The following is a 26,204-nucleotide window of genomic DNA, read 5'->3' as shown; positions in this document are numbered from 1 at the left end:
TCCAGCTGCCAACCTAAGCAAACAAGTTCTAGCTATTATACGTGTGGCCAGATGCCCCAGCACTAGAAAATCCTATGCTGACAAGTGGAAAAGGTTTTACACCTGGATCCAGGCTAAGGGAGCCGGAAATGGCACAGCCCTCCCTACCTCTCATACTGGATTACCTGGCAGACCTACTACACAGGGGTCTATCCTTCTTTCTCACACCCTCTCATCAAACAATTCCTAAGAGGGGCTAACAACTTAAGGCCACACAGAAGAGCTCCTACCTCAGCTTGGGACCTTAACTTTGTGTTGTAAAAGCTCACCCTGCCCCCCCCCCCCTTTGAACCTGCAGCTTCAGCAAAGTTAAAATTTCTCTCTTGGAAGACAGCCTTGCTTCTGGCCAACGCTTCAGCTAGAAGAGTATCAGAGCTACAAGCTCTTATGGCTGTAGAGCCTTTCATCATTTTCCATGCTGACAGGGTCTCCCTCAGGACTAACCCATCCTTCATGCCTAAAGTGGTGTCCAGTGTGGCTCTCAACCATTCCATTAATTTGCCCACCTTTTTCCCTAACCCACAAAACAAGGGGGAAAGGATTTTGCACTGTCTAGATGTGCACAGACAACTCTGATTCTACCTGGACAGGACTAAATCTTTTAGAAAAACTGATCAACTGCTAGTCAGTTTCGCTGCAGGAGCAGAGGACAAGGCCATTTCCAAACAAACAATCTCCAAATGGATAGCACACTGCATCAGTTTCTGCTACAAACAGCATGGGAAACCACCCCCAAAATGGGTCAGGACACTTTCCACCAGAACAACCTCCACCTCTGCAGTTTTTCTCAGAAGGGTCCCCACCAGGAGCATCCTGGAGGCTGAAACATGAACATCTGTTCATACTTTCACCAAGCATTACCACCTGCATATTTTCTCCAAATCCAGGGCAGTCTTTGCCACTGCAGTCTTGCAGGGCATCCTAGCCTGCCCCCAGTTTTCTTGACTGCCTCCACCCTTTTCTTCAGCTTTGGGAATCAACCCAAATGTGATGACTGCAACAGTGAAACACGAAGAACATAGTACAGTTGTGTACACTTACCGTAAATGTAGATGTTTAAGTGTATTCACTGTTGCAGTCCTGGATGTTCTTCATGTTTCACTGTTGCAGTCATTATATTTGGGTTATCTGCCTGCAGGTAGCCCTCAGCCGGGCTGAATATCAAAGTCTTGGATTCCTGCATTGGATGCTGTCTCTTCTTCCATGACGTCAGGGGTATAAAACATGCAGCCGACGCCATTACATCAGTCTTTCTTGCCGCGCAGTGCCCGAAGCAGAAGCAGTTCGCAAGTGCCAGTTGGCTGACTCCTGAAAGTTTTGTTTTTGAGTTTCAGAACCAAAGTCATCAAAAAAGCTAAGTACCCCATTTGGGGTCCTTTTTCTTGCTCTTAACCTATGTCAGTAAAAGTTAACAATTGTATTACCTGTGGAAAGCAAATACCTCATAAAGATTTTCATTCGTACTGCATTCCTTGCTTAGGCTCGCTGTCAGTTTTGTGTCTTATTCAACCTCCGGACTATTCGTCATTGGTTCCTTTTTGCAGCATATTATTTTGGTACTCGGTTTAACTATCCAGAAATGGCTTCGGTAAGCCATCCGACTACCGACATTCCAAAAAAACGTAAAGATAAAGACAGAGAGAGACCGCATAGGTCCAAAGCTGCCGACGGCACTTCCGTTAAGGTAGTCTCCAGTTTACCGGTACTTAGTGAGGCGCTTTCGCAGCCCCTGATACCCGCTACTTTAGATTCGCAGGCCTCTACTGAGACCCATTTGGAGTCCGGTATGCAGCGAGATGCTTCTTCGACTATGGAACCTGCGGATGTCTCTACCTTGGATTGGTCCAGCGCCGCTGTGCAGACACCGGCTTCTGAGGGTGTAGTCAGGCCTACTGACTTGCATTTCAAACCGACGCCATCTTCTTCTTCTTCAAGGCCTAAAACTCGACCCACGCCTATTAAACTGACGTCCAAACTGCATGGTCAGGCCCATATGCCTAAAAAACAAATAAGATTGGCTGAAGATCTTATTACTTTAATTAGGGGAAGCCAGCCTTCACCCTCTAAGAGACCTAGAACTGATTTTCCTTCTGATCAGGATTCTGAAATTTCTGTTTCTTCTGATTACCAGGATTTGCCCTTATCTACCTATGAGGATTCTGATGCAGAGGATTCCATTCCATCTGCTTCCCCTCCAGAATATTTTTCTTTTGGTGAAACCTTGCACACTCTTAGGGAGCATTTCCGTTGGGAAAGCCATTATTACTCTGACTCCAAAAAGAGCCTTAGGGGATTCTTACTCCTCCCTCAACACAGGCCTTTAGCTATGCCTCCGGTCCTGGACATTGTAGATTATGCCTTTACCTCCAGCTCCCAGGAAGCCTGACAGGTATTACAGAGTACCTGACTCTCACAAGTTCCTCTTCAAGAATCCTACTGTGGACCCAGAGACCATTTTCCAAGGACCTAAAGTCATTAAGGCTACTACTGTCAAAAACCATACCCCCTCTGATAGAGATTCCAGGGCCTTGGACAGATGGGGTAAGAAGGTATACACTTCTGCTACTTTGGCCATTAGGGCCTTAAACTGCCAGTTTCATATGTTAAAGTATCAGCAGCATATTATGGGACTACTTAAACAGAAAATGATTTTGATTTCTGACTATGCTGAAAATAAAGAATTACAGGATTTAATGCATTCTGCTGAACAAATTGGTAAACATACTTTGCAATGTGGTTTTGACTGTTTAGAAGCATGTTGCAGGGCTGCTGCACTGGGTCTGTGCTTAGGAGGCATGCTTGGCTTAAGGAGCAGAATTTGCCAGATCATGTTAAAACTAAATTACTGGATGCTCCCTTAAACCAAGACCGCCTGTTTGGCAACAAAGCAGAAGTCGTCCTTAAAAAGATGGAGGAAAATGCGAAATCTATGCAAACTGTTAAAGATTTCCTGCAAGTTCAGCCTCACTGATTTAGCAGGCATTAACCTTCTAAGAATTGGTCCTTTTCAGTCTCTTCCAGGCCTTCAGAGTCCAAACCCAGGAACAGCAGACCACCTAGGCTACAGTCTCAAGGTACTCATGGACCTAAGCAGTGGGGGGCTCCCACTTCCAAAGTTTGAAGTAGTAAGACACCCCCCTATGGAAAAATGTCACAATGACTTTACCTTAAACCATCCAAGCCCTGCTCAACTGCCTGCTCCCTTAGGAGGAAAGATCGCCCTGCTTGCAAAAAACTGGGAACTCTTTACCCAGGACAAATGGGTTTTAAATATAGTTTTCCAAGGATGCAGTTTCCACTTCCACACCTTACCAATACCAAACGGTTGGCCAGACCTACCCACAAATCAGTGGGCAGAGGCTCAACAGCAGGTTCTCTCTCTTCTAAGTATCAGGGCTATTCAGTCTGTCCCAGCAGAAGAAAGGGGACCAGGTTTTTACTCGAGACTTTTCCTGGTACCCAGAAAAGACAGCTCCTGGCATCCTATCCTGGACCTCTCTGTTCTAAACATCTTTTTGGTAATCCCAAAATTCAAAATGCTAACACTTCAACAGCTGCTTCCTATGCTAGGCAAAGATGCCTGGTTTGCAACCTTAGACTTAAAGGAAGCTTACCTGCACATTCCAATAAGTGAATCTTGCAGGAAATACCTATGCTTCAGAGCAGGCTCCATGCACTATCAGTTCTCTGCACTTCCCTTTGGCTTATCTACTGCACCCAGGGTATTCACAAAGTGTCTAGCTCCAGTCATTGCATTTTGCAGGCAAAGAAATATTCATATATACCCATACCTGGACGATTGTCTAATTCAGACAAAAAGCCAGGACATGCTACTAAAACATCTGGTATTTGTAAAGAAACTTCTAACCTCACTGGGTTACACCATAAACGAAAAGAAATCTCTTCTAGTACCCTTCCAACAAATTGTATTCCTGAGAGCAAGCTTGAACACAACTTCCCAGATGGCTTACCTCATGCCAGAGAAACAAGTTTATTTGACAGCCTACTTCAAACTACTGGTAAACAAAGACCCAGCTATTTGCCTGGAAAATCCTGCAAGCCCTGGGGTTCATGGTCTCTTGCATTCTACTAATTCCATATGCAAGACTACATATGAGGAAACTACAATGGTATCTAAAAAGCCTATGGTGTTAACATTCTTAGGACCTGGAATCAATGATTCCTATCATTCCTTGCATAAAGACAGCGTTCCTTTGGTGGGCAGAGGCCTGCTACCACAACAAGGAGCTCCCATTCACTCTACCACCTGCCGCCCAAACCCTAACAACAGACGCATCAGACTATGCATGGGGGGCTCACTTGGCAGGGCAGTGCATTCAGGGCAAATGGGACCCGAGTCAGATGCACCTGCACATGAATCAAAAAGAAATGTTAGATGTACAGAATTCCCTGACAGCCTTCAAGGACCACAGTCTTCCAGGACAATTATTGGTAAAGACAGACAACACCACTGTTATGTGGTACATAAACAAGCAGGGGGGAACCCACTCGTACCGTCTCTGCAGACTAGCTATGGCTCTGTGGAACACAGCCTTGAGCTACCAAGTGCACCTACAAGCTCAAGTCTTGCCAGGCAAACTAAATTCACTGGCAGACGACCTAAGCAGAAATCTCATGGACCTACACAAGTGGAAACTGGAACCAAAGATATTCAACCTTTTGAGAAACAAATAGGGGAATCCAGAGATAGACCTGTTTGCCTCCCCTAAGAACTACCAATTGAACAAATTCTGCACAAGGACTTCCCACAGTCAAGCTTGGAAAATGGATGCCCTGTCCTTCACCTGGGAAAGCCTCTCAGTTATTGCCTTTCCCCCTCTGCCTCTTGTCTCGAAAGTTCTGCTAAAGATCAAACAGGACAAACCAAGGACAATACTGATTGCACCAGACTGGCCACGCCAACACTGGTACCCCCTCTTGCGCAGTATGTCACAGCTGGAACCATGGCACCTGCCTCAGACCCCTTCCCTGCTGTCCCAGCAGGAGGGCCAGATTCTGCACCCTCAACTTCAAACCCTGAACCTTGCAGCCTAGCTAATTCCTTGAGCTCTCCAGTAACATCCCTCAGTAAGCAGGTGCTAGATGTCATTCTGGAGGCAAGGAGGCCTAGTACTAGAAAATCCTATGCTGAAAAATGGAAAATATACTGTTCCTGGAGCCAGACTCAGGGGATGGGCACAGCGGTGCCCAGCTTACCGCATATTCTTCAGTACTTAACAGAGATGCTCCACAAGGGCCTTTCCTTCTCGTCAATTAAAATTCATGCCTCCCTTCCATTTCAGCTCATTATTATACTGAACCACCCCTCTTTTCTCACCCCCTGCTAAAGCAATTCCTCAGAGGGGCCAAAAATTTAAGACCTCCCAGAAGAGCCCCTACTCCAGCCTGGGAGCTTAACTTTGTATTGGAAAAGCTCACTGTACCTCCTTTTGAGTCAGCTGCAACTGCAGAGTTGAAATTTCTTTCTTGGAAAACAGCCTTCCTTCTAGCCATCACTTCAGCAAGAAGAGTGTCTGAATTACAGGCCCTCATGGCAGTGGAGCCATTCATCATCTTCCATGCAGACAGGGTGTCCCTCAGGACTAGTCCTTCATTTATGCCCAAGGTGGTGTCTAGTGTGGCCCTTAATCAGTCCATTCATTTGCCTACTTTTTTCCCAAATCCACAAAACAAAGGAGAACGAATACTGCACTCTTTGGATGTGCACAGGCAGCTTAGATTTTATTTGGACAAGACTAATCCTCTCAGAAAATCTGAACAGCTGCTAGTGGGCTTTGCTGCAGGAGCAGAGGGGAAGGCCATGTTAAAGCAAACCATTTCTAAGTGGGTAGCCCATTGCATTCATTTCTGCTATAAGCACCATGGAAAACCAACCCCACAGGGGATAGGATCACGTTCCACCAGGGCTGCATCTACCTCTACAGCCTTTCTCAGAGGTGTCCCTACCAGGGACATCCTAGACACTGCTACCTGAATCTCTGTACATACCTTCACCAAGCATTACCACATGCCTATTTTTTCTAAATCCAGAGCTGGTTTTGCCACTGCAGTTTTGCAGGGCTTAATAGCTGGTCCTAATGCTCTCTAACTTCCTCCTCCCTTCCTTAGCTTTGGGAATCAACCCAAATGTAATGACTGCAACAGTGAAACACGAAGAACATAGTACAGTTGTGTACACTTACCATAAATGTAGATGTTCGAGTGTATTCACTGTTGCAGTCCTGGTTACCCTCCCTCCAACCCCCCCGACTTCTCTTGGCTATACTTTTCTTCTTGTTTAGTGTATTTCAGCTTCCTGGTGTATTTCCTTTTTGTTGGAGGTGTAACCTAACATATAATTGCTTTCCATTATGGGGGCACTTGACGTCTAGGCCAAGAAAAACTGATGTAATGGTGTCGGCTGCATGTTTTATACCCCTGACGACCTGACGTCATGGAAGAAGAGACAGCATCCGACGCAGGAATCCAAGACTTTGATATTCAGGCCGGCTGAGGGCTACTTGCAGGCAGATAACCCAAAGGTAATGACTGCAACAGTGAATACACTCGAACATCTACATTTATGGTAAGTGTACAAAACTGTACTTTTCCCTCCCTCCATCCCCCTTGTCTCTCTCTCTCCCCTTACAAGGAAATTTTGGTATTTACTTTCTACTGGTGGTGTTCTTCCACATAACATAGCTTCCTATTGGGGGCTCCTGACAGGGCAAGAAAAAGTGATGTAATGGCGTCGGCTGCCTGATTTTATACCACTGACGACCTGAAGTCAGTACTGGAGCGACAGCAAATGACACAGAAATACTAAGCCTCTGGTATTTGGGCCGACTGAGGGTTACCCCTGGCAGGATAATCCAAATGTGATGACTGCAACAGTGAATATACTCGAACATCTATATTTATGGTAAGTGTACACAACTGTACTTTTTGCCTTCATCCATTACTTTTGTAACCTTTTGAAAAAAAATCCACCTGGCTGAGTAAGCATGACCTGGCCTCGGTGTATCCAAGCTGAGACGGGTCTAGTGTTTGGAGGTTCCATAGGTCCTGATTGATTAATTCCACGGCTTTGCATATGAGGCTGGTCAGACTCATGTGTCTGTAATTACCTGGGTCTGTGGAAAGTCTTCCATTATGCAGGGGAATGACTGTAGCTGTTCTCCATTCACTTGGTACAAAACGTATATGGAAGCTGAGATTGAACATTGTTGATAGGGTTGTGGCTGAATTGTACTTGATGCTATTTCATTTACATCCACAGACATTGTCAGGACCCATCAATGCAGGAGATAGCTGGAGGTGAGCCAGTTTCAGGTATATCTTGAGGGGACAGATGGATGGCAGAAAGGGGAAAAATTAAAGCTAAAGTTATTGACTAGTAGGTTTGCTGTATCTTTAGCCTCAGTATAGGTAACATTGTTCACAGTCAGGTCAGTGCGTTGCTGAGTTGTGCTTTTGAGAATACAAGCATAACTAAAAAGTTTCTTGTGATTGTCTTTGGCTTAGGTAGCTATTTTACCCTCAAGTTTGGCTTTGGAGGGTTTTATTAAGCTCCTGAGTTGTTTAAGTGACAAGAGGTCTAACATTCTGGAAATTATTATTCTTACTTTTGGTTAAAATTCTTTTCCTTTTATTGTAAAACTTGTTTGTTATGGTTCCACCATGTGGCTTTGTTTCTGGAGTTTGCCCTGTACTTGTTTCTATGGGGTACAGCCACATTATATCTGTGCAGCTGTTTACATGCTGGTGTAGTGTGGTGGTGAATATTTCTGTGTTTTCAGTGGAGTTAACTGGCTTTGGTGGGGATTTGAAGCTTGCCAGTTTATGACATAGGAGTAGGATTTCGGAAGGTACTTTGGGTGGAAGGGATCTCTGTTTTCAGTTTTATTTTGAAGGAGACTGCTTTATGGTCAGAACTAACAAGTGATGAAGGTTTGCAAGGGATAGTGCAAGTTGATCTCATATTAGTAAGATCCAAGATCTTATTCCCTCTAGTGGGTATTTGTGCATTTGTACTGACAAAGTCCAGGAATCTCTGTACTTGCGCAGTAGTGATGGTATGGGTTTCCTAGTCTGTAGTTGAATAATTTAGATCACCTAGTTCTGTAGGTAGGCATTGTGGTTTTCTTTTGTCATAGGAGGAGTTCTGCAGCTAGCAAATATATGCTATGGAAATATATGCTATGGGACCTTTCTGATTGTTATTTGGACATGAAGAAGCTGTAGTGCATCATGCTGTTTTACCAGCCTTGCTGAGAGTCTCTTTTGGATATAGATTGATAAACCTCCATCTTTTTTCCTCTCCTGCACAGTAGCTGGCCTAAACGTGTGGAAGATGTTACAGTCCTGCACAGCTGAAGTGCTGTCCTCTGTTTTAAACCATGTCTCAGCTACTACACAGACGTCTGTCTTTCAGGATAAGAAGGGTTTGTAGGGTCTTTGCCAGTAATCGAAACGCTAGAGGGGACAGATGCAGGGCATCTTTCGAGAAGCAGCATGGTATGCCGATCTTATCTTCCCAGGCTGACACATATTAGACCCCCTTTGAATGACACTAGAACAACTTAGCCAATTATTTTTTTTTTGCTTATATTGCTCCACCGTCCTTGTAGAAGGTAGACTGCTCCATCATGTCTGTTCATATAATCTGTGGAGGTTCACCTGAGGTCATTGACACCAGCATGGACTATGACAAAGTTATACTGATACTTATTGTTCAAGGACTGGAATGCATGTGTGATCTGAGGGATTCTGGCTCCAGACAAGCAACTAACCATCACTCTTTCCTTGCTCAGCCTGACAAGAGGTGTGTCTGTATGTGTTAAAATGGAGTCACCTATAACAAGAATGTGTGGTTGAGTCGATGCCTGTCTTACAGTCTCAGTATCTGTGACTTTGGGACTCCTTGTGCTATGTGAGGGAAGTAGGCTTCATATGCTGAATATGCTATGTGCCTGTGTTGTGTTTTGGAGGTCTTTGAGGTTTACGCAAGTTAATCTTTAGAACCTTAGCATATGATAGATTGTGTGTATTGTTATAGCCTTGGAGAGGTGTGATGTGTGGCGTACTGCTGACAGTTTTGGTGTCTAAGTTTACTGTGTGTGAGATTTTTGCCTCCCAGGATATTATATATGTTCATCTGTCACACACTGTTATTCTGTTTGAGTAATAGATCATCAGACAGCATGAGTCAGTTCTTACACTCTGTCAAGATACCCATCTCAGTCAGGCTGGCTAGAGAAGATGCAGGGAAATGCTAGTCTATGGTACCAACAAGAATGACTCTGGGGTCAAGAATAACTGTAACTGCTTGGAGTTAGGTTTTTAGAATGATGATTGGGTAGACTTGCTGTGGAGTATTTACATTTCAGTACAAAACAAGCCTAGAAAACTTCTCCCACCAGAAAGAACTAGTGAACTAAATATAGTTTTTAAAAAAAAACTCACTAATTGGATACTAAAATCAGTGCAGAAAGTATCAGTACACTCAATATTATGCAATTTTGTCAAAGATCTTTTTGCCTAGCCACTAGTTTAAGGGGAGAGACTTTGCAAAATGATACTTATGTGCTTATTGTCAACAACCAATAAATGGGGAGAGGGAGGGGCTTATGCTGTCAAATTATCATAAGGGGCAGGCAACAACAGATGCACTATTATCATAATGGGCAGGGAACGACAGATGCACTATTATCATAAGGAACAGGGAACAACAGATGCACTATTATCATAAGGGGCAGGCAACAACAGATACATTGGGTTTAAGCTACAACAGGGTGGGTAGGAGGTAAAAACAATTACAGTCAAAAACTCAGTACACAAGAATGAAACCAAGGCTTAGTAACAACAGTCAGACTGCTTAAAACAGCAAGAATACAGTGCAGCTGTGTACTGGAATCGTTAATACAGACTGAAAGACCTTAGCTAAAGCAGGTACAGACTGTTAAAATTAATTTAATATCAGATCAAGTAATGAAAACATTTATCTATCTTTCTCTGTGTAGTAGATCTATTAGAGTGTAACAGTTATTTAAAAAATAAATCAACACATCTTTGGAATTCTCAAACCCTTAGCTCTGAGCTGACTGGCCTGGAGCTGCCCCGATGCAAAGACTAGTCCTGAACTAGTCTGACATTCACCTAGTGCACAAGAGTGAAAACAGGGCTTAATAACAAACGGTTAGACCACTTAAGACAGCAAAAATGCAGTGTAACTATGTGCTGGAATCACTAATACAGGCTGAAAGACCTTAGCTAAAGCAGATACAGATTGTTAAAATGAATCAGAAATCATATCAAGAAATGAAAACACAGAAGCACTTTTCCTTATCTTTCACATTCTCAAACCTAAAAAAACAAGCAATATTAGCAAACCTCCGTACAATAAACCCACTTATGTAGCTCAGGAAAATTTCTCTTCTAGCCATGCTTCACCCTAAGGATCATGTAACCACAACACCATCACCCTCTTAATCTTCTTCTTGCTTCCATTCCTCCTCAGCTTCATCAGTTTTTGGGTCTTGACAATTTTTGCCTTGTCTTCCTCTAAAGAGTCCTAGTTCATATAATCCAGTTTCAGAAACAGGCCTTATCAATCATCAGTCGGTAACTATACAGGTGTGAACAGTTCTATTCCTGTAGTGAAAACACTTTAAGGATGTCTGAGAAGATAGAACTTATACGAAATTATATGCCTTGACAATCTTTAATTGTGGTCAGAACATGTGCCCTTTTCTGCACTCTCCAAGAAATCATGATTCACCTTTACTGGTCTACCTTCTGTTGTCATCTGTTCCCTTGGCAACCTCAGCTGTGACAGTACCTGCTCCTTCTTGTACCAAGTCATACATTTTACAATAATCATTCTCAAATATCCATAGATTCTGTCAGTCAGTGGTGTCAGTAGCGAATGCAATTTTTCTATTCAATGTAGTCCTTTAGAGAAGCCAGTCCATTGCACCATCTTGTTTTTTTGCAATTTCAAGATATTCCAACCCCCCCCCCCCCTTCAGCATAAGACTCAGCCTCAGATTGCACCTTTGTCTTATCTTCATTTAGCTTAATTCTGCTGACTTGTTTTGCTTTTGCACTTCTACTGCTCAGTGCTACAAGCAATCTGACATCTCACAACTTATTCAAAGAGCTACTGGAATCATCACCAAAGGAATTAAACTGCTTTGTGTGACAATTAAGGAGCGCAAATTTCACTTTCATTTGCTGCCTTGTTGCTTCCTTAGCCCTGTCTATCTTCAGTTTTCAAACCCAGTTCTCATGTCGACAGTAGTCGCCACTAACCAAAGCCTCAAGTTAGCTGCCCCCAATCTTCTTTCCATGTCTTAGCACACATCTTCTTCACTTTTACCAAAAATTGAGGACATAATTTCCGAAATGATCACTTACTTGGGCTAAATACTCAAAAATAAATTTAAAAAAGATAAAACTTTACAGAGTACCCAAAGGGAGAAATCAGTCTTGTGGAGCAGTTAGATTTCCCCAAGGCAGAATGAGGTTTCTTGTCTGTATAGTTCTCCTTCTTAAAATGACTGAAGCCTTTTTTTTTTTTTAAAGGTCACTTTCGCTATTGTAGCTTCCAAAAGCCTCTTGTTATGTGAGAGAGAGTTTTTGCATGCATGATCCTTCCTTTCCTGCAAGATGTGTCACACTGGTTTTCTTTGCACATTTACAGACTGCAAATACCAGCTTTGGAGATAGAAGTACAATTCATGTACCAGTGGTCTGATACAAAAGTATGAGAATTCCGGTAGGGACTGCACTTTTCTGTCAGGTTGTTTAGAGGTTTTGCTTCAGTTTTTTGGAGCAGTTGTTTTCAGAAGACAAAAATAAAGTTGTTACATGGAAATAAGCCATACCAAAAATAAAGTGAGTGCAGTTATTTGTGTGCACATAAAGCTGCCATGTTGTGAAACTTTCATAAATATACATTGGAGGTAGAATAACAGGTAAGGAGTGTGGTAGGTTTCTGAATTTCTGAAAAATGAAAAAAAAAAAAAAACAGCCTCTTGAAAGTGGCTTACTTTCACCAGATGGGGATCTGTTATAAAGTCAGATGTCAACCTGTATCATTAACAGAATGGTAAATATTTTCTGGGAAAACATTAAACATTATGGTGGTCGGTGCAGCACTGTGGATATTATGGAACAGAGCATTTGTACTTCCCGGTCCCATTAAAGCTAAGGAAGTTATATTTTACTTGCTGCTGCTAATGATGTGAGGCTTTTGGATTGCATGTATACTGCGTGTAAGTGACGTGTCCCTGATTTTATTACAGGTAGAAGCAAGAGGCTGTGACTATATTGTTCTCTGGCTGGATTGTGATAAGGAAGGAGAGAACATCTGCTTTGAAGTAAGTTTGTATTATATGCTTTTGTTCATTTTTTCGAAGAAATGAGTGTGCACAGCAAATAGTATGGTAAGCAACATAGCTTAAAGTTGTCTTCAAAAGCTAGCACAAGGGTGCAAAGCTAATATTGAATTACCGTATTCTTGAGCTGTTTGGCATTGCTTAAAAATGTTTTATTTATTGAAAAAAGATTTTTCTTTTATCTGGTGTCAGTACTACAGAACAGCTGATAAGCCAGTTTCTTTATTTTACTTTGTACTTTGTTGCAGAACTGCTCTAATTTTAGAGTCCTTGTTAATAATCAAAGTCATGTCTGGAAATGGTTATGCTGTCGTACACTCTTGTAAAGGAAAGTAAATGCATCTTAAAAGCTGATCAAGGGATGCTTCAGGGTTCACAGTTAAGACTGTTCTTGTTTAGCATATCCAAGTCATATGAAGGGGTGGTCTCCATAATCTCAGAGGTCTCACTACTACTTCAGCAAGAGCAACCATTGACACCGCAAGTTTTCAAGATTCTCAGACTCATGGCAGCATTGATTCATATGGTTCCTCATGCCAGGCTGAACATGAGAATCTTGCAATGGATTCTAAAGATACAGTCACCCCGTGTACCACTGGATCAGGCTATTGAAGGTTATCAGAGGAGTTTAAATCAGTGGATGAATTCACTGAATGTGTTGTCAGGATCCCCCTCATCAAGCTGATAACTTTGTCAATGGTCACCATTGATGCATCTGCCCTCAAAGCGGGAAGTAAGCATTTCCTAAACAGGACAGTGCAAGGTTTGAGAACCATGGAAGAGGCCTCTCTGCACATTGGCATACTCAATATGAGGGCATTCCTCCTAGCATTGGAGGCATTCCAGAATGTGCTCCCTCGGGGTGCAGTTGCCATACAGTCAGACAATATAGTAGTGGTATGGCATGTGAAAAAGCTCAGGGAAACTAGTTTATCCACTCTGCAGGGAAAGAATGAGAGTACGGGAACGGACAGTCTGTTTGCAATATCTTGTAATAGCAGTGCATATACACAGGTCTTCCACGGTCATTGCAGAAAAACTAAGCAGACGGGTATTGTTATCTCACAAATGATCTCTCAATGGCAGAACGGCACACATCATATTCAAGAAGTGGGGGAGAACTTGCTGCAGTCTTTTTGCTTTGCCATTCAGTACCAAATGCCCATATTTTTCCAATGTAATTTTTCAGAAGGGACAGACACCAGAGATGCATTCTCTCATGACTGGCCTCTGGGTCTCCTTTGTGCCTTTCTTTCTGTTTCACTAATACCAGAACTGTTAGAGAAAGCTAAGAGTTGCAAGGTTCGACTCATTCTCATAGCACTCTTCTTGTCTGTGCAAGGCGTGGTTCCTTCTGCTTTGGCTTCGCATGAAGAACCCCCCCCCCCACTCCTCTGAGTACCTTTCTGTAAAGTTAACTGTCCAGACAGGCTCATCCGGACATTCACTTCTTTCATCTAACCACTTGGTTTCTCCATTTCCCATAATGGCCAGGAACTGTCAACTCCCTCCCATTATTGTCAGACTTATTGCAGCATCTCTGAAAACTTCAACCCAGAGAATGTACCAGAGAAAATGGAAAAATGTGTCTTTGTTGGCTTGTGACAGATGTATTTTACCACAGTCAGCATCTTTAGAGTCTCTGCTTACTTTCCTGATAAGTCTGTATACCAAAGGGGAGAGTTTCTCTTTTAGTAAGGTGCATTTAGCAGCAGTTTCCTCCTACCGTGAGGATTTCCCAGTTCATTCCTTGGCAGCACACCATTCATTTAAGGCTTTCATCAAGGGTACTTTTTCATTCCAGATCTCCAGTGGTTAAACCTGGAGACCTTAACTTTGTGTTGGAGACTCTAACGAGATCACCCTGTGAACCAGAAATGTCTGCTGATATCAAATTTTTGTCTTAGAAAGCTTCTCTTTTGGTGGCCATTACTTCAGCCAGAAGAGTTTCTGAGTTACATGCTCTCTCTTTTTCAGTATCCCTAAATTATTTTCCATTGGGACCAAGTATCTGATAGGATATAGCTGCCCTTTATGCCTGATGTAGCTACACAAAACAATCTAAATCAATGCATCAGTTTATCTGTGTTCTTTCCTATGTGCTTTAATAAAGGAGAGTATTTGTTTCATTGTTTGAATGTTCAAAAAGTATACACAAGTGGGAAAACTGATAGGATGTATAAAATGAAGTCTAGGAGTATACAGCAGAACAATATGGTCAAGAGAGGCACAGCTGAACTGATTAGAGTGATAGAAAACTAAACAAATAGCTTAGTACATCAGCCCCAGTGTTTAAACAGGACAGAGTGATAAAATAATGAGAACTAAAAATAGAGCCTTGTGATACAACAGATCAGTACCGGTACTAATTTTGAACAGAGCAGAATGATAGATAAATTAGAAGTATAACACTGAGTGCTACAGTTAAGAACAGTCAGAAAAGCCACAGAATGGTGCAGTACTTAAAATTTAGTACTGTGCAGGAAGAGAAAAACAATTACACAATTAATTCAACAGTGCAGCAAAATTGACAATAATGTAGTACCTTTTATGGGTAGTGGAAAGATAATGGAAGTGTGATAAGGTACAGGCACAGTAATTGTTTTCAGATTCTTTGGTGTAGAGAATTTGATAAAGGGTGCCTGCAGTCTACTGTGTAGACTGGGATTATGGGGTGCTGATGTTCTTCGTGTTTCACTGTTGCAGTCATTACATTTGAGTTATCTGCTTGCAGTAGCCCTCAGTCGGCCTGATTAACAAAGTCTTGGGTCCTGCGTGGGTTGCTGTCCCTTCTTCCATGACGTCAGGTCGTCAGGGGTATAAAACATGCAACCGATGCCATTACATAAGTCTTTTTTGCCATGCGGTGTCCGAAGCAGAAGCAGTTCGTAAGTGCCGGTCAGCCGTCTCTAGAAATTTTCGTTTTCGAGTTTCAGAACCGAAGTCTTCAAGTAAAGCTAAGTACCCCGTTGGGGAAACTTTTTCTTGCTGCTTACTGATGTCAGTAAAAGTTAATAATTGCATTACTTGTGGAAAGCAAATACTTCACAAAAATTTTAATTCGTACTGTATTCCTTGCCTAGGCTCTGACCACGACGTACCTTGTTGTCGGTTTTGTGCTTTATTTAAACAGCGCACTATCCATCGTCTGTATATTTTCGCTTCTAAATATTTTGGTTCTCGGTTTAATTATCTAGAAATGTCGTCGATTAGCCATCCGACTACCGGGATTCCGAAAAAATGCAAAGATAAAGACAGAGAAAGGCCGGCAAGGTCCAAAACTGCCTACAACGCTTCTTCTAAGCCAGTCACCAGTTCGCCGGTACTCAGTGAGGTGCTTTTGCAGCCCTTGATACCCGCTACTTCTGACACGCAGGCCTCTACTGAGACCCAAATGGAGTCCAGTATGCTGTGAGATGCTTCAACTGTGGAACCCGCGGATGTCTCTACCTTGGATGGGTCCGGAGCTGCTGTGCAGGCACTGGCTTCTGAGGGTGTATTCAGGCCTACGGACTTGCATATTAAACCATGCCTAAGAAACCAATGCCCAGGCCGCATGCTCAGGCCTCTATGCCTAAAAAACAAACAATAAGAATGGCTGAAGATCTTATAACTCTAATCAGGGGAAGCCATCCTTCCTCTTCTAAGAGACCTAGGACTGAAGTTGTTTATGAATCTTTTGAACAGGATTCTGATTTTTCTGATTCTTCTGATGATCTGGATTTGCCCTTATCTACTTATGAGGATGCTGATGCAGAGGACTCTATTCCCTCTGCTTCCCCTCCAGAGGATTTTTCTTTTGGTGAAAACTTACATACTCTAAGGGAGCATTTCCACTGAGAAAGGGATTTTTCTGATTCAAAAAAGAGGCTTAGGGATTTCTTACTCCTGCCTCAGCATAGGCCTTTAGCTATTCCTCCTGTACTAGACATTGTTAATGATGCCTTTTCAGAATCTAGTTTGGCCCCTGATTCTTTGCCTCCTGCTCCCAGAAATGAGAAACCTGGACAGATATTCCGAAAAGGTCCCTTCCTCTCAAAAAGTAAAAATTTCCCAGATCCTCAGAGACTATTTCAAGGGGCATTAGGGGGACGTTAAAGGCTTACCTAAAAACTCTACCCCTCTAACAGAGACTCTTAGAGGCTTGAAAGATAGATTGGAAGACCAAATAACTTCTGCCACCACTTCTGCATTGTTTAAACTGCCAGTTTTATATTTATATGTTAAAACAACAAGTTATTGGATTGATTAAACAATTAAATTATTTATTTTTGAAAATTTGCTGAAAATAAAAAAATTCAAAATTTAATGTTTTCTGGCTGAACAGGTTTACAAACTGAACAGGTTATGGGGGTTTTGATTCCTGAGGAGGCCTCTGCATTAGCTGCTGGTGAGGGGTGCTGTGCTCAGTCTTTTGCCTTGGCTTCAGCAGTGCTAAATTGTTGCTGTTGCCTGAAATGGTTGAAGCTCCTTAATCAGGGGCTGCTGACGTTTTTAAAAGATGGAAGAGAGGCTTTTAAATATGGAAGGTAGCTGGAAGATTTCTTACTAAGTATGCAGACTGTTAAAGATTTCTTACTGTTAGTTCCTCCTTCACTTTCCCTCTCAGGTCTTCTTTTCCAGCCCCTCCAGGTCTTCTCTCAGCCCTCCCAGAAACAAAGGCCAAACACAAGAGAAGGCAGTGGGGGTTTCACAAGAAACAGCAGTGAGGGGTTTCCTTTTGAAACCTGGGAGCAGTAAATTCCCCCATGGAAAAACTCCCATGATGGATTAAACGCTTTGCAAGGTTTTTAAAACTTCCAAGCTAAAGGCGGAACCAAGCTTGGTCTGGGGGTAAAGATTGGTCTGCAGGTCAGGAGACAAATATGCAGATTCAGACTCCTACCCTGTTGTCTCAGCAGGAGAACCAGATTCTGCACCCTCAGCTACAAACCCTGAACCTAGCAGCCTGGCCAATTACCTAATCTCTCCTTTACCATCCCTCAGTAAATCAGTGATGGATATCATTTTAGAGGCAAAGAGGCCTAGTACTAAAAAAATCTAATGCTGCAAAATGGAAAAGATTCTGTGCTTGGAACCAATCTCAAGGAATGAACGCAGAAGTGCCCAATTTACCTCAGATTCTATAATACTTGACTGAAATGCTTCATAAGGGCTTGTATTTTTCCTCCATCAAAATTCATGCCTCAGCCATTTCAGCTCATTATGGCACAGAGCCGCCCCTCTTCTCTCACCCACTGTTCAAGCAGTTCTTCAGAGGAGCCAAAAATTTAAGGCCACCTTGGAGAGCTCCAACTCCAGCCTGGGATCTTAACTTTGTTTTGGAGAAACTCACTTTTCCTCCTTTCGAGCCAGCTGCTACTGCATATTTAAAATTTCTTTCCTGAAAAACAGCTTTCCTTTTGGCAATCACTTCTGCAAGAAGGGTATCTGAATTACAGGCCCTTATGGCAGTGGAACCTTTCATCATCTTTCATATGGACAGGGTGTCCCTCAGAACCAGTCCCTCCTTCATGTCCAAGGTGGTATCCACTGTGGCTCTTAATCAGTCCATTCATTTGCCTACCTTCTTTCCTAACCCACAAAACAAAGGAGAACGGATACTGCACTCTTTAGATGTGCACAGACAGTGTAGATTGTACTTGGACAGGACTAAATCTCAAAGGAAATCTGAACAACTGCTGGTGGCATTTGCTGCAGGGACAAAGGGGAAAGCTATTTCAAAACAAGCCATTTCAAAATGGATAGGCCACTGCATTCATTTCTGCTATAAGCACCATGGAAAACCTATCCCACAGGGCATCAGACCCCATTCAACCAGGGCCGCATCTACCTCTACAGCCTTTCTCAGGGGCGTCCCTGCTAGGGACATCCTAGAAGCTGCTACCTGGAGTTCTGTACATACTTTCACCAAGCATTATCAGTTGCCAATTTTCTCTAAATCCCAGGGCTGGTTTTGCCACTGCAGTCTTGCAGGGCCTTATAGCTGGTCCTAATTCTATTTAAATTCCTCCTCCCAACCTTAGCTTTGGGAATCTACCCAAATGTAATGACTGCAACAGTGAAACACGAAGAACATATTGCAGTTGTGTACACTTACCATAAATGTAGATGTTCGAGTGTATTCACTGTTGCAGTCCTGGTTACCCTCCCTCCAGCCCCCTTTTCTTCCTTTGGCTATACCTCTACTCTCACTTACTATGCTCTAAAAGCTTTTTGGTGTATTTGCTTTTCTGTTGGAGGTATATCCTAGTATTTATAGATTTAATTGCTTCCCATTAGGGGGGCACCTGACATCTGGGGCAAGAAAAACTGATGTAATGGCGTTGGCTGCATGTTTTATACCCAACGACCTGACGTCATGGAAGAAGGGACAGCAACCGACGCAGGACCCAAGACCTTGTTAATCAGGCCGACTGAGGGCTACTGCAAGCAGATAACACAAATGTAATGACTGCAACAGTGAATACACTCGAACATCTACATTTATGGTAAGTGTACACAACTGTACTTTTCCTGTGCAGCTCATCTCAAACAAGGGAGAAGCCTTGCAATACTACAGAAGTTATGGCAAGTTAAAGTAAGCAACAGCCAAAAGAAGCCATCAGTGCTAACCAGCTACCAGCAACTAAATGTTCATATAACACTGCAAATTCCCCTTCTTTCACATGAGTAAAAGATGCCCAAAGCAATTCCAAACACAGCATACTGGCAGACAGCACAAGTGCCAGTATTAGCTTAAAATAGATACTTCTTTGGTGCTGGAGTGATTACATCATGTAATTTCCAGTGAATCTGTTTCTCCAGCTATCAACATCATATAACTCAGGACAGTCAAGCACAAAATTATGCAGCAGAAATTATCGCAAGGCTGAAATAAGCAATAGCTAGTAGAAACTACTAGTGCTAGCTAGCTACTTACCAGCAAGTACATGTTAGGAACTCTGCAAATTCATCCTTCCCTCACAAGAGAAGAAAATGTATGTAACACTTCCGAATGTTAAAACACTTCCAGTCAGCACAAGTTTCAATATTAGGTTAAACATCATGTGCAAAAGTTCTTTTAATACATTTCTTCCAGTAATTATGATATCATTGCATATACATATATATATATATATATATATATATATATATATATATATATATATATATATATATAGTTGTATAGATATATATATAGATATAGAAATTCCACATTTGCACAAGTAGTTACTAATGTTGTAGCTTCCTCTTCCTCTTCTGCTTCTTCTACATCTTCAAAAAGTTTGGGTAAAACTAAATTTGTGAGTCACTCGGGTCCTTTTTTGACAGACAAAGTAGGGAATGTCAAAACACCAAGGTGGTCAGGAAGGATTCAAACAAGAAACAAAGGGAGGGGCAAGAACCGGAAAAAGAACTAAAAATCTCAGTTTTAAATTTAACTGGTGAAAGACTACCTAGTGAGTTAAACTCTGTACTAGAGAAGGGCCTCTCCTTTGTTCCCTCAAACAAAGTCAACATTAGTAAATTAATAGTTGACTTAAAGTTATACCTACGTAAATTAAATTTGAAATACATTTTTGATGGTGTAACTAAAGTTGTCAGTAGTGAAAACAGTTATATGAAAAAAAGTACCTACAACCCCCTTTTAAATTCCACTATATCTGTGTTTGGTAAGCTTTGTGAGTATGACTTTAGGAAATTAGACAAGCAGACACATCATTATGATGCTAATCTAACTGAGTCAGAGTCACAAGCATTAAACTTAGTTGCTAACAAGAAGGAGTGGCGAGTAATGAAGGCTGATAAGGGGGGTACTGTGGTAATCATGAACACAAGTGATTATGTTAACAGTATGAAAGAGTTATTAGGTGACTCTAGTAGTTATAGGTTGGTTTCAAGTGAATTTATCACACAAAGTTTTCAACAAGTAGATCTTTCACTACTTGATCTTTTTACTCAAGGCAACATTGATAGGGAAACTTTTGATTTTTTGTATGTTGAATATCCTAAATTGGCCACTTTATTTGGCATTCCCAAATTGCATAAGCAAGGTGAAAAAATACCTTTTCGACCGATAGTAGCAGCAGGTTATTCCAAGACTGAAACTATTTCCATTTGGTTGGACAAACACTTGAATCCAGTTGTCCAGAGTACAATATCTTTTCTAAGAGATTCATGGCATTTATTAGAATTGCTTAGTCAGGTAAAATTAGATGGCAAGCGTATTTATTTGGCATCCTTAGACGTAACATCTTTATACACAAATATTGATCAATCTATTGGGGTAGAATATTTAAGAGAATTCCTGAGTAGCTATACAAGTTTCAACAATAATTTGGTCAGCACTATTTGTGACCTGATGTGTATAGTTCTTGAGAATAATTTCTTTATATTTGAAAATTCTACATTTCAACAAACCTCAGGTGTTGCTATGGGGTCTAGGGTTGCTCCTAGCTTTGCCAATCTAGTAATGACAATGTGGGAAATCAAACACTTGTATTCACATCCATCAGCTAAGAATATTAAGTTTTATAAAAGATACATAGATGATTTGATTTTTCTATGGGATGGTGATTTAGAATCTTTTGAAAAGTTGGTTGAATTTTTGAACACTTCTACAAGTTTTTTAAAATTCACCATTGGCCATTTTGGTGAGGAGATAGATTTTCTGGACATACATTTGAGTTTTAGTGAGGATAGATGCAGCTTTGTTAGTAATATTTTTAGAAAATCAAGCTTTGTAAATCAATATTTGCACTACGACAGCTTGCATCCTGAATTTATGAAGCGTGGACTAGTCAAAGGACAGTTTATAAGGTTGAGTAGACTGACCATTAAAGATGACATTTTTCTTGTAGAGGCATTTAAACTTAAAAAGTTTTTTTGTTGACAGAGGTTATCATGCATTCATGTTAGAAGATATTTTCAATGAAGTTGGTGAGTTGAGAAAAAATAAGGCATGTCCGATTTTGTATAACCAAACAAGTTTATTTAATGTAATTACAAACAGTGACCATGACTCCACAAGAGATTACAAATTAGCCTTTCCAATACCTATTGTGAACAAAATGTCATGTATTAAGAATATTGTAAGGAACAACTGGAAGGTGATTCTAGGAAACAATGATTTAAGTTCCATTATAGGTAAACATCCACTGTTCACATATAAAAAAGTAAAAGTAAAAAGTTTATTGGAAAGTAGTACAGTTACAATCTATGATGGTAGTAGTTTTGGTACATTTCCGTGTAATCACTGTAAACAGTGCAGGTACATTTCTAGTAGTAACAGTATTTTTTTGAAGCATTTGCACAAGACTGTTACCTGCAAAGGACATTACACGTGTAAAACTTGTAATGTGGTTTACATTAGTATATGTGATACATGTGAGCAATTTTACATAGGGAAAACTATAAGAGCGTTAAACAAACGCATTTATGAACACATTTCAGCTATTAAGAAATGTGATAGTTCAAATGCACTAGCAAGGCATGCTGCATCTTGTGTCAACTTTAAGAAATTTAGATTTTCAGTCTTGGAGAAAGTTGACAATGCACAATTTATGGGGAATTTTAAAATTAAATTGGAATGCAAAGAAGCTTTGTGGCAAATTTTGCTCAAAGCAGATGAGCCTCCTGGGCTCAATGATGTGATAAACATTAAATGTTTTTTACAAGCACAAAGACCTTAGAATATAGATAAATAAGTACTATCTTGTTTAGTATATTGTATATATTGTATTCATAAGCTTATTATTATCATGGCTACATTTATTATTTGATTTTAATACATTAATTAGTGGTCAAGTGTTTTAGGTTTGTTATTGGACAATAGAGTCACATGGACATTTTGAAATACTATTTATACGTTTATCAGTCTTTGATTGTTATTCTGATGAAGTTCATGTTGGATTAAATTGAACGAAACGCGTCAATATAAGATTCAGACTCTTCTTTTGTCACCATTGCCTGGTTCTGACTTTGTGTTTTTTATATATATATATATATATATATATATATATATATATATATATATATATGGCTTTCTAACTGCAAAATGTGTAGGTTTTGCTTTAACTTATTCAGTGGACCTAGATTAAAGTAGTGTTTCTGCTTACCACAAGCAGAGCAGCTGTCCATTTACTTTCTGATTCCATGTCACTTGACCTCATCCTCTGATGATGCAGTTGCAGAGAGAAACACTTTATAGTGGATAGGCATTTTAGTCTACTCTGTAGCAGATCTCAATAAGAAGTGATACAGATTCCAGTAGCATCAGTCAGACAGTAAGTAAAAAAATAACTAAATGTTACATTAATGTAAAAGGTAACACAACAAAAATGGAGCAGCATGTGATTCCTAGTAAAGTATATAATACAGTCTAATGACATAGATATAACACTGTAATAAACAGTCATCATCTACCAAATGGATGTACAGTTTTAGGAAGAAAATTAGGGGTATGTTAATAATCTCAGTAAAACTCTTACTATAAAGTGTTCATTTTATAGTCTGGCAGTTGATGGAGAGGTTTAGCTTGCTAGCTGGAGATATCCTTCCATATCACTCTTGCAGTATTCATCATCTCTGGGATCTCTTGCCAAGAATAGCCCAACATCCAGCCAGTAAACCAAAACCTTTATTACTTAGGGAGTGTTGCACGTCAGACGTATGCTTCCTGCTCATGTGTAGAGGTGATGTACGTACGCTCCCGACTATGAACTTCATTGCGCCAGTCCAAATGCCATTATCGTACATCAGTCTGAATGCCTTTCACTTTGGGGGCTATACCAAGCCTATGTCTTTCAGATAAGTACCCGTTAGGGTTTTTCTTTATTTTTCTTACATTGTTCACTGTGTTACTTGTCATCCAAGAAAAGGGGTAATGTCAGTATGGGAGATAGATTCCCCATAAGGACCGCCATGATAGGTGCCTGTTTCGCACAGAGCATCCCTGGACCACACTCATGTTCCATCTATAAGGCCTTTGTACTCAAGACTTTGTGTAGCTGCCTTTCTTCACTTTCCATTTAGCTTAGAACCAACATCTCAAGTTTTTGGCCCAAGATACCATGGCAGAATCTGCTTGCCTCGAGGTACAATTGCCACTTAAAAGTCTAGGCCTGAGTCTGCTGCTGTCCTGCATCTACCGGATGTCTCCTTTGAGGTGAGTGAGAACCTGGAGTATAGTCCGATGTTGCCATCATTTTCTTCCTCCATGATCTTCTCAGAGGCCTGAATGGAAACTGCTTCTTGCACGTCCTCTGAGGCCTTGCAGACATCTGCTGCAGATGTTGAGGGGTAACCAAAGCTGATTATTTCTGAGAGGCATAGAGGGATTCCTCAGATCCTTGTTAAGATGGAGATGTCAGGTACCTTAATTGAATCCAGTTCTGAACACAGACGTTCAGACCTGGATTCGATTAAGGTGCCAGGTACCTTAATCGTATTCGGGTCTGAACATCTGCGTTTTGTCAGAGCGCACATCCCAGTGAAGAAAAGGCAGAAGACTAAGTATATAGTGTCAGCCCCCAGTGATCCAGAAAGGAACTTAACTCAAGGCTTGTTCAATGCCTTGATGGCATTGAAGTCTCCTTGGGGGTTTCAGTTCCTGCACCTCCTAGGTCCTGTACCCCTAAGAGAGTTACAGACCTGAAGTCTTAGAACAAGGATTCTGACTCTGAGGCTGACTCCTTAGCCTATTCCTCTCAGTTGTCTTCTTCTTTAGACTATGGTTCTGAGGAGGAGGAGGAATTTGTCAGTCCTGATTCTCCGTTGGAGGAGATTTTCTTTAGTGACATGGTCCTGCATGTGATGGAGCATTTCAAATGTGATTGCTCTCAAGTATTGTCCAGAAAAGGTATTTTGAGTTGTTTAAATAGACTGTCCTAAACCTTCAGCTCTCCCTTCTGTGTGGGCTGCTCTATTAAATAATTTTTCTGCTGCTTCTCTGACTCTGGATTCTCAACCTCCAGCCCCTAAGAAATCTGATAAGGTCTTTGAGGTGCCTGACGCCTGCAAGTTTTTGTACAAGTGCCCTTCATCTGATCCTGCAGTGATTTCTGTATCTACTGATAAGCCTTTTATGCTGTTACCCTCTTCCATGCTTCTACTTTCAGATGAGGACAGTAGAGTTATGGAGAGGATTGGTAAGAAGGTTTATACTTCGGTTACTTTAGCCTCAGGTCTATCAATTACAAGACTCATATGACAAGGTACATCCTGTCTCATATTTCCCCAGATTAGGAAGATTATTTTGGAAATTCCTAACTCTGAGGGCAAGCCCTCAGCCCTCTCCTTGCTCAGTTACACTTCTCAGGTTGTCTGTTAAATGCAGCTATGATGCAGCTGATACTTCTTCTAGGGCTGCACCCTCTAGCTCAGTGATGTGGTAATATTCCTGGCTTCGCCTTCATGCCTTGCCAGGTGATATCAAAGCAAAGCTTCTAGACACTTCCTTGAATGACCAGAATTTGGTACCATATGGATCTTATCACACAGGACAAAGGAGGTCCAGATCAAGAGACAATAAAATCAGTAAGCAAAGTAGAGTAGTATTGCTGGAATTGAATTAATTCACAACTCTTTGTGAATTCCTTCATGGGGTGAACCCTGCTTTTTGCAAAGTCTCACCAAGACGACACTGTTATATAGATTGCATTTTATATAGCATATATCATGGACAAAAGTAGGTTAAAAATAAAAAGACAGCTGAGTGCACATGCCCCAGGATAAGAAAGTGCCTAATCCTGGTAGGCCTGCTGGTGCCAGGACTGGAAAAAAATGACAGTGTAGAATCCTCAAGACGCAGAAACATTCCTACTGTGGGATTAGGATCAGGCTCAGGGGAAGGTTGCTCCCCCCCCCCCCAATTGCTGAAGGAAGTAGTAGTCCACAAAAAAAAACACAAAAACTGACAGGCCAAAAAAGATCCATAAAGATGATAGAGTGGACTATTGAGGATCATCATAATCTTCTTTTGGCTGTTCCCGTTAGGGGTCACCACAGCGGATCATCTGTTTCCATTTCTTCCTGTCCTCTGCATCTTGCTGTGTCACACTAACCACCTGCATGTCCTCTCTCACCACATCCATAAACCTTATCTTAGGACTTCCTCTTTTCCTGTTACCTGGTAGCTTCATCCTTAGCATCTTTTTCCCAATATACTTAGCATCCCTCCTCAGCACATCCAAACCAACATAATCTTGCCTCTCTGGCTTTGTCTCCAAACCTTCCAACCTGGGCTGACCCTCTAATATACTTATTCCTAATCCTGTCCACCCTCGTCACACCCAGTGCAAATCTTAACATCTTTAACTCTGCCACATCCAGCTCTAACTCCTGCCTTTTTGTCAATGCCACTGTCTCCAACCCATATAACATAGCTGATCTCACTACCCTCTTGTAGACCTTCCCTTTCGTTCTTACTGATACTCATCTGTCACAAATCACTCCTGACACTCTTCTCCACCCACTCCATCCTGCCTGTACTCTCTTCTTCACCTCTCTTCCACACTCACCATTACTCTGAACTATTGATCCCAAGTATTTAAACTCATCCACCTTCGCCATCTCTACTCCCTGCATCCTCACCATTCCTCTATCCTCCTTCTCATTCACACACATATTATTCTGTCTTAGTCCTGCTGACCTTCATTCCTGTTCTGTCTAGAGCATATCTCCATTTCTCCAGGGTCTCCTCCACCTGTTCCCTACTCAAACTACAGATCACAATGTCATCTGCAAACATCATAGTCCACGGGGACTCCTGTCTGATCTTGT

The 26,204-nt window shown here is 41.5% G+C and overlaps 1 protein-coding gene across 4 annotated transcripts in view; it reads left to right on the top strand.

Annotated features, from left to right (window-relative positions):
• TOP3B (DNA topoisomerase III beta) overlaps positions 1-26,204 on the top strand; it is a 1,356,925-nt gene that overhangs the window by 442,226 nt on the left and 888,495 nt on the right. For all 4 annotated transcript variants that reach the window (XM_044068737.1, XM_044068738.1, XM_044068739.1 and 1 more), the window contains one exon: positions 12,348-12,422. In XM_044068737.1, the coding sequence (XP_043924672.1) occupies positions 12,348-12,422 (75 nt within the window). The remainder of the gene's footprint in view (positions 1-12,347; positions 12,423-26,204) is intronic.

This window comes from Protopterus annectens, chromosome 4.part0 (genome assembly GCF_019279795.1).
Source record: "Protopterus annectens isolate FY-2018-M chromosome 4.part0, PAN1.0, whole genome shotgun sequence".
NCBI classification, from domain to species: Eukaryota; Metazoa; Chordata; order Ceratodontiformes; family Protopteridae; genus Protopterus; species Protopterus annectens.
This window is presented reverse-complemented; position numbering and strand designations above follow the sequence as displayed.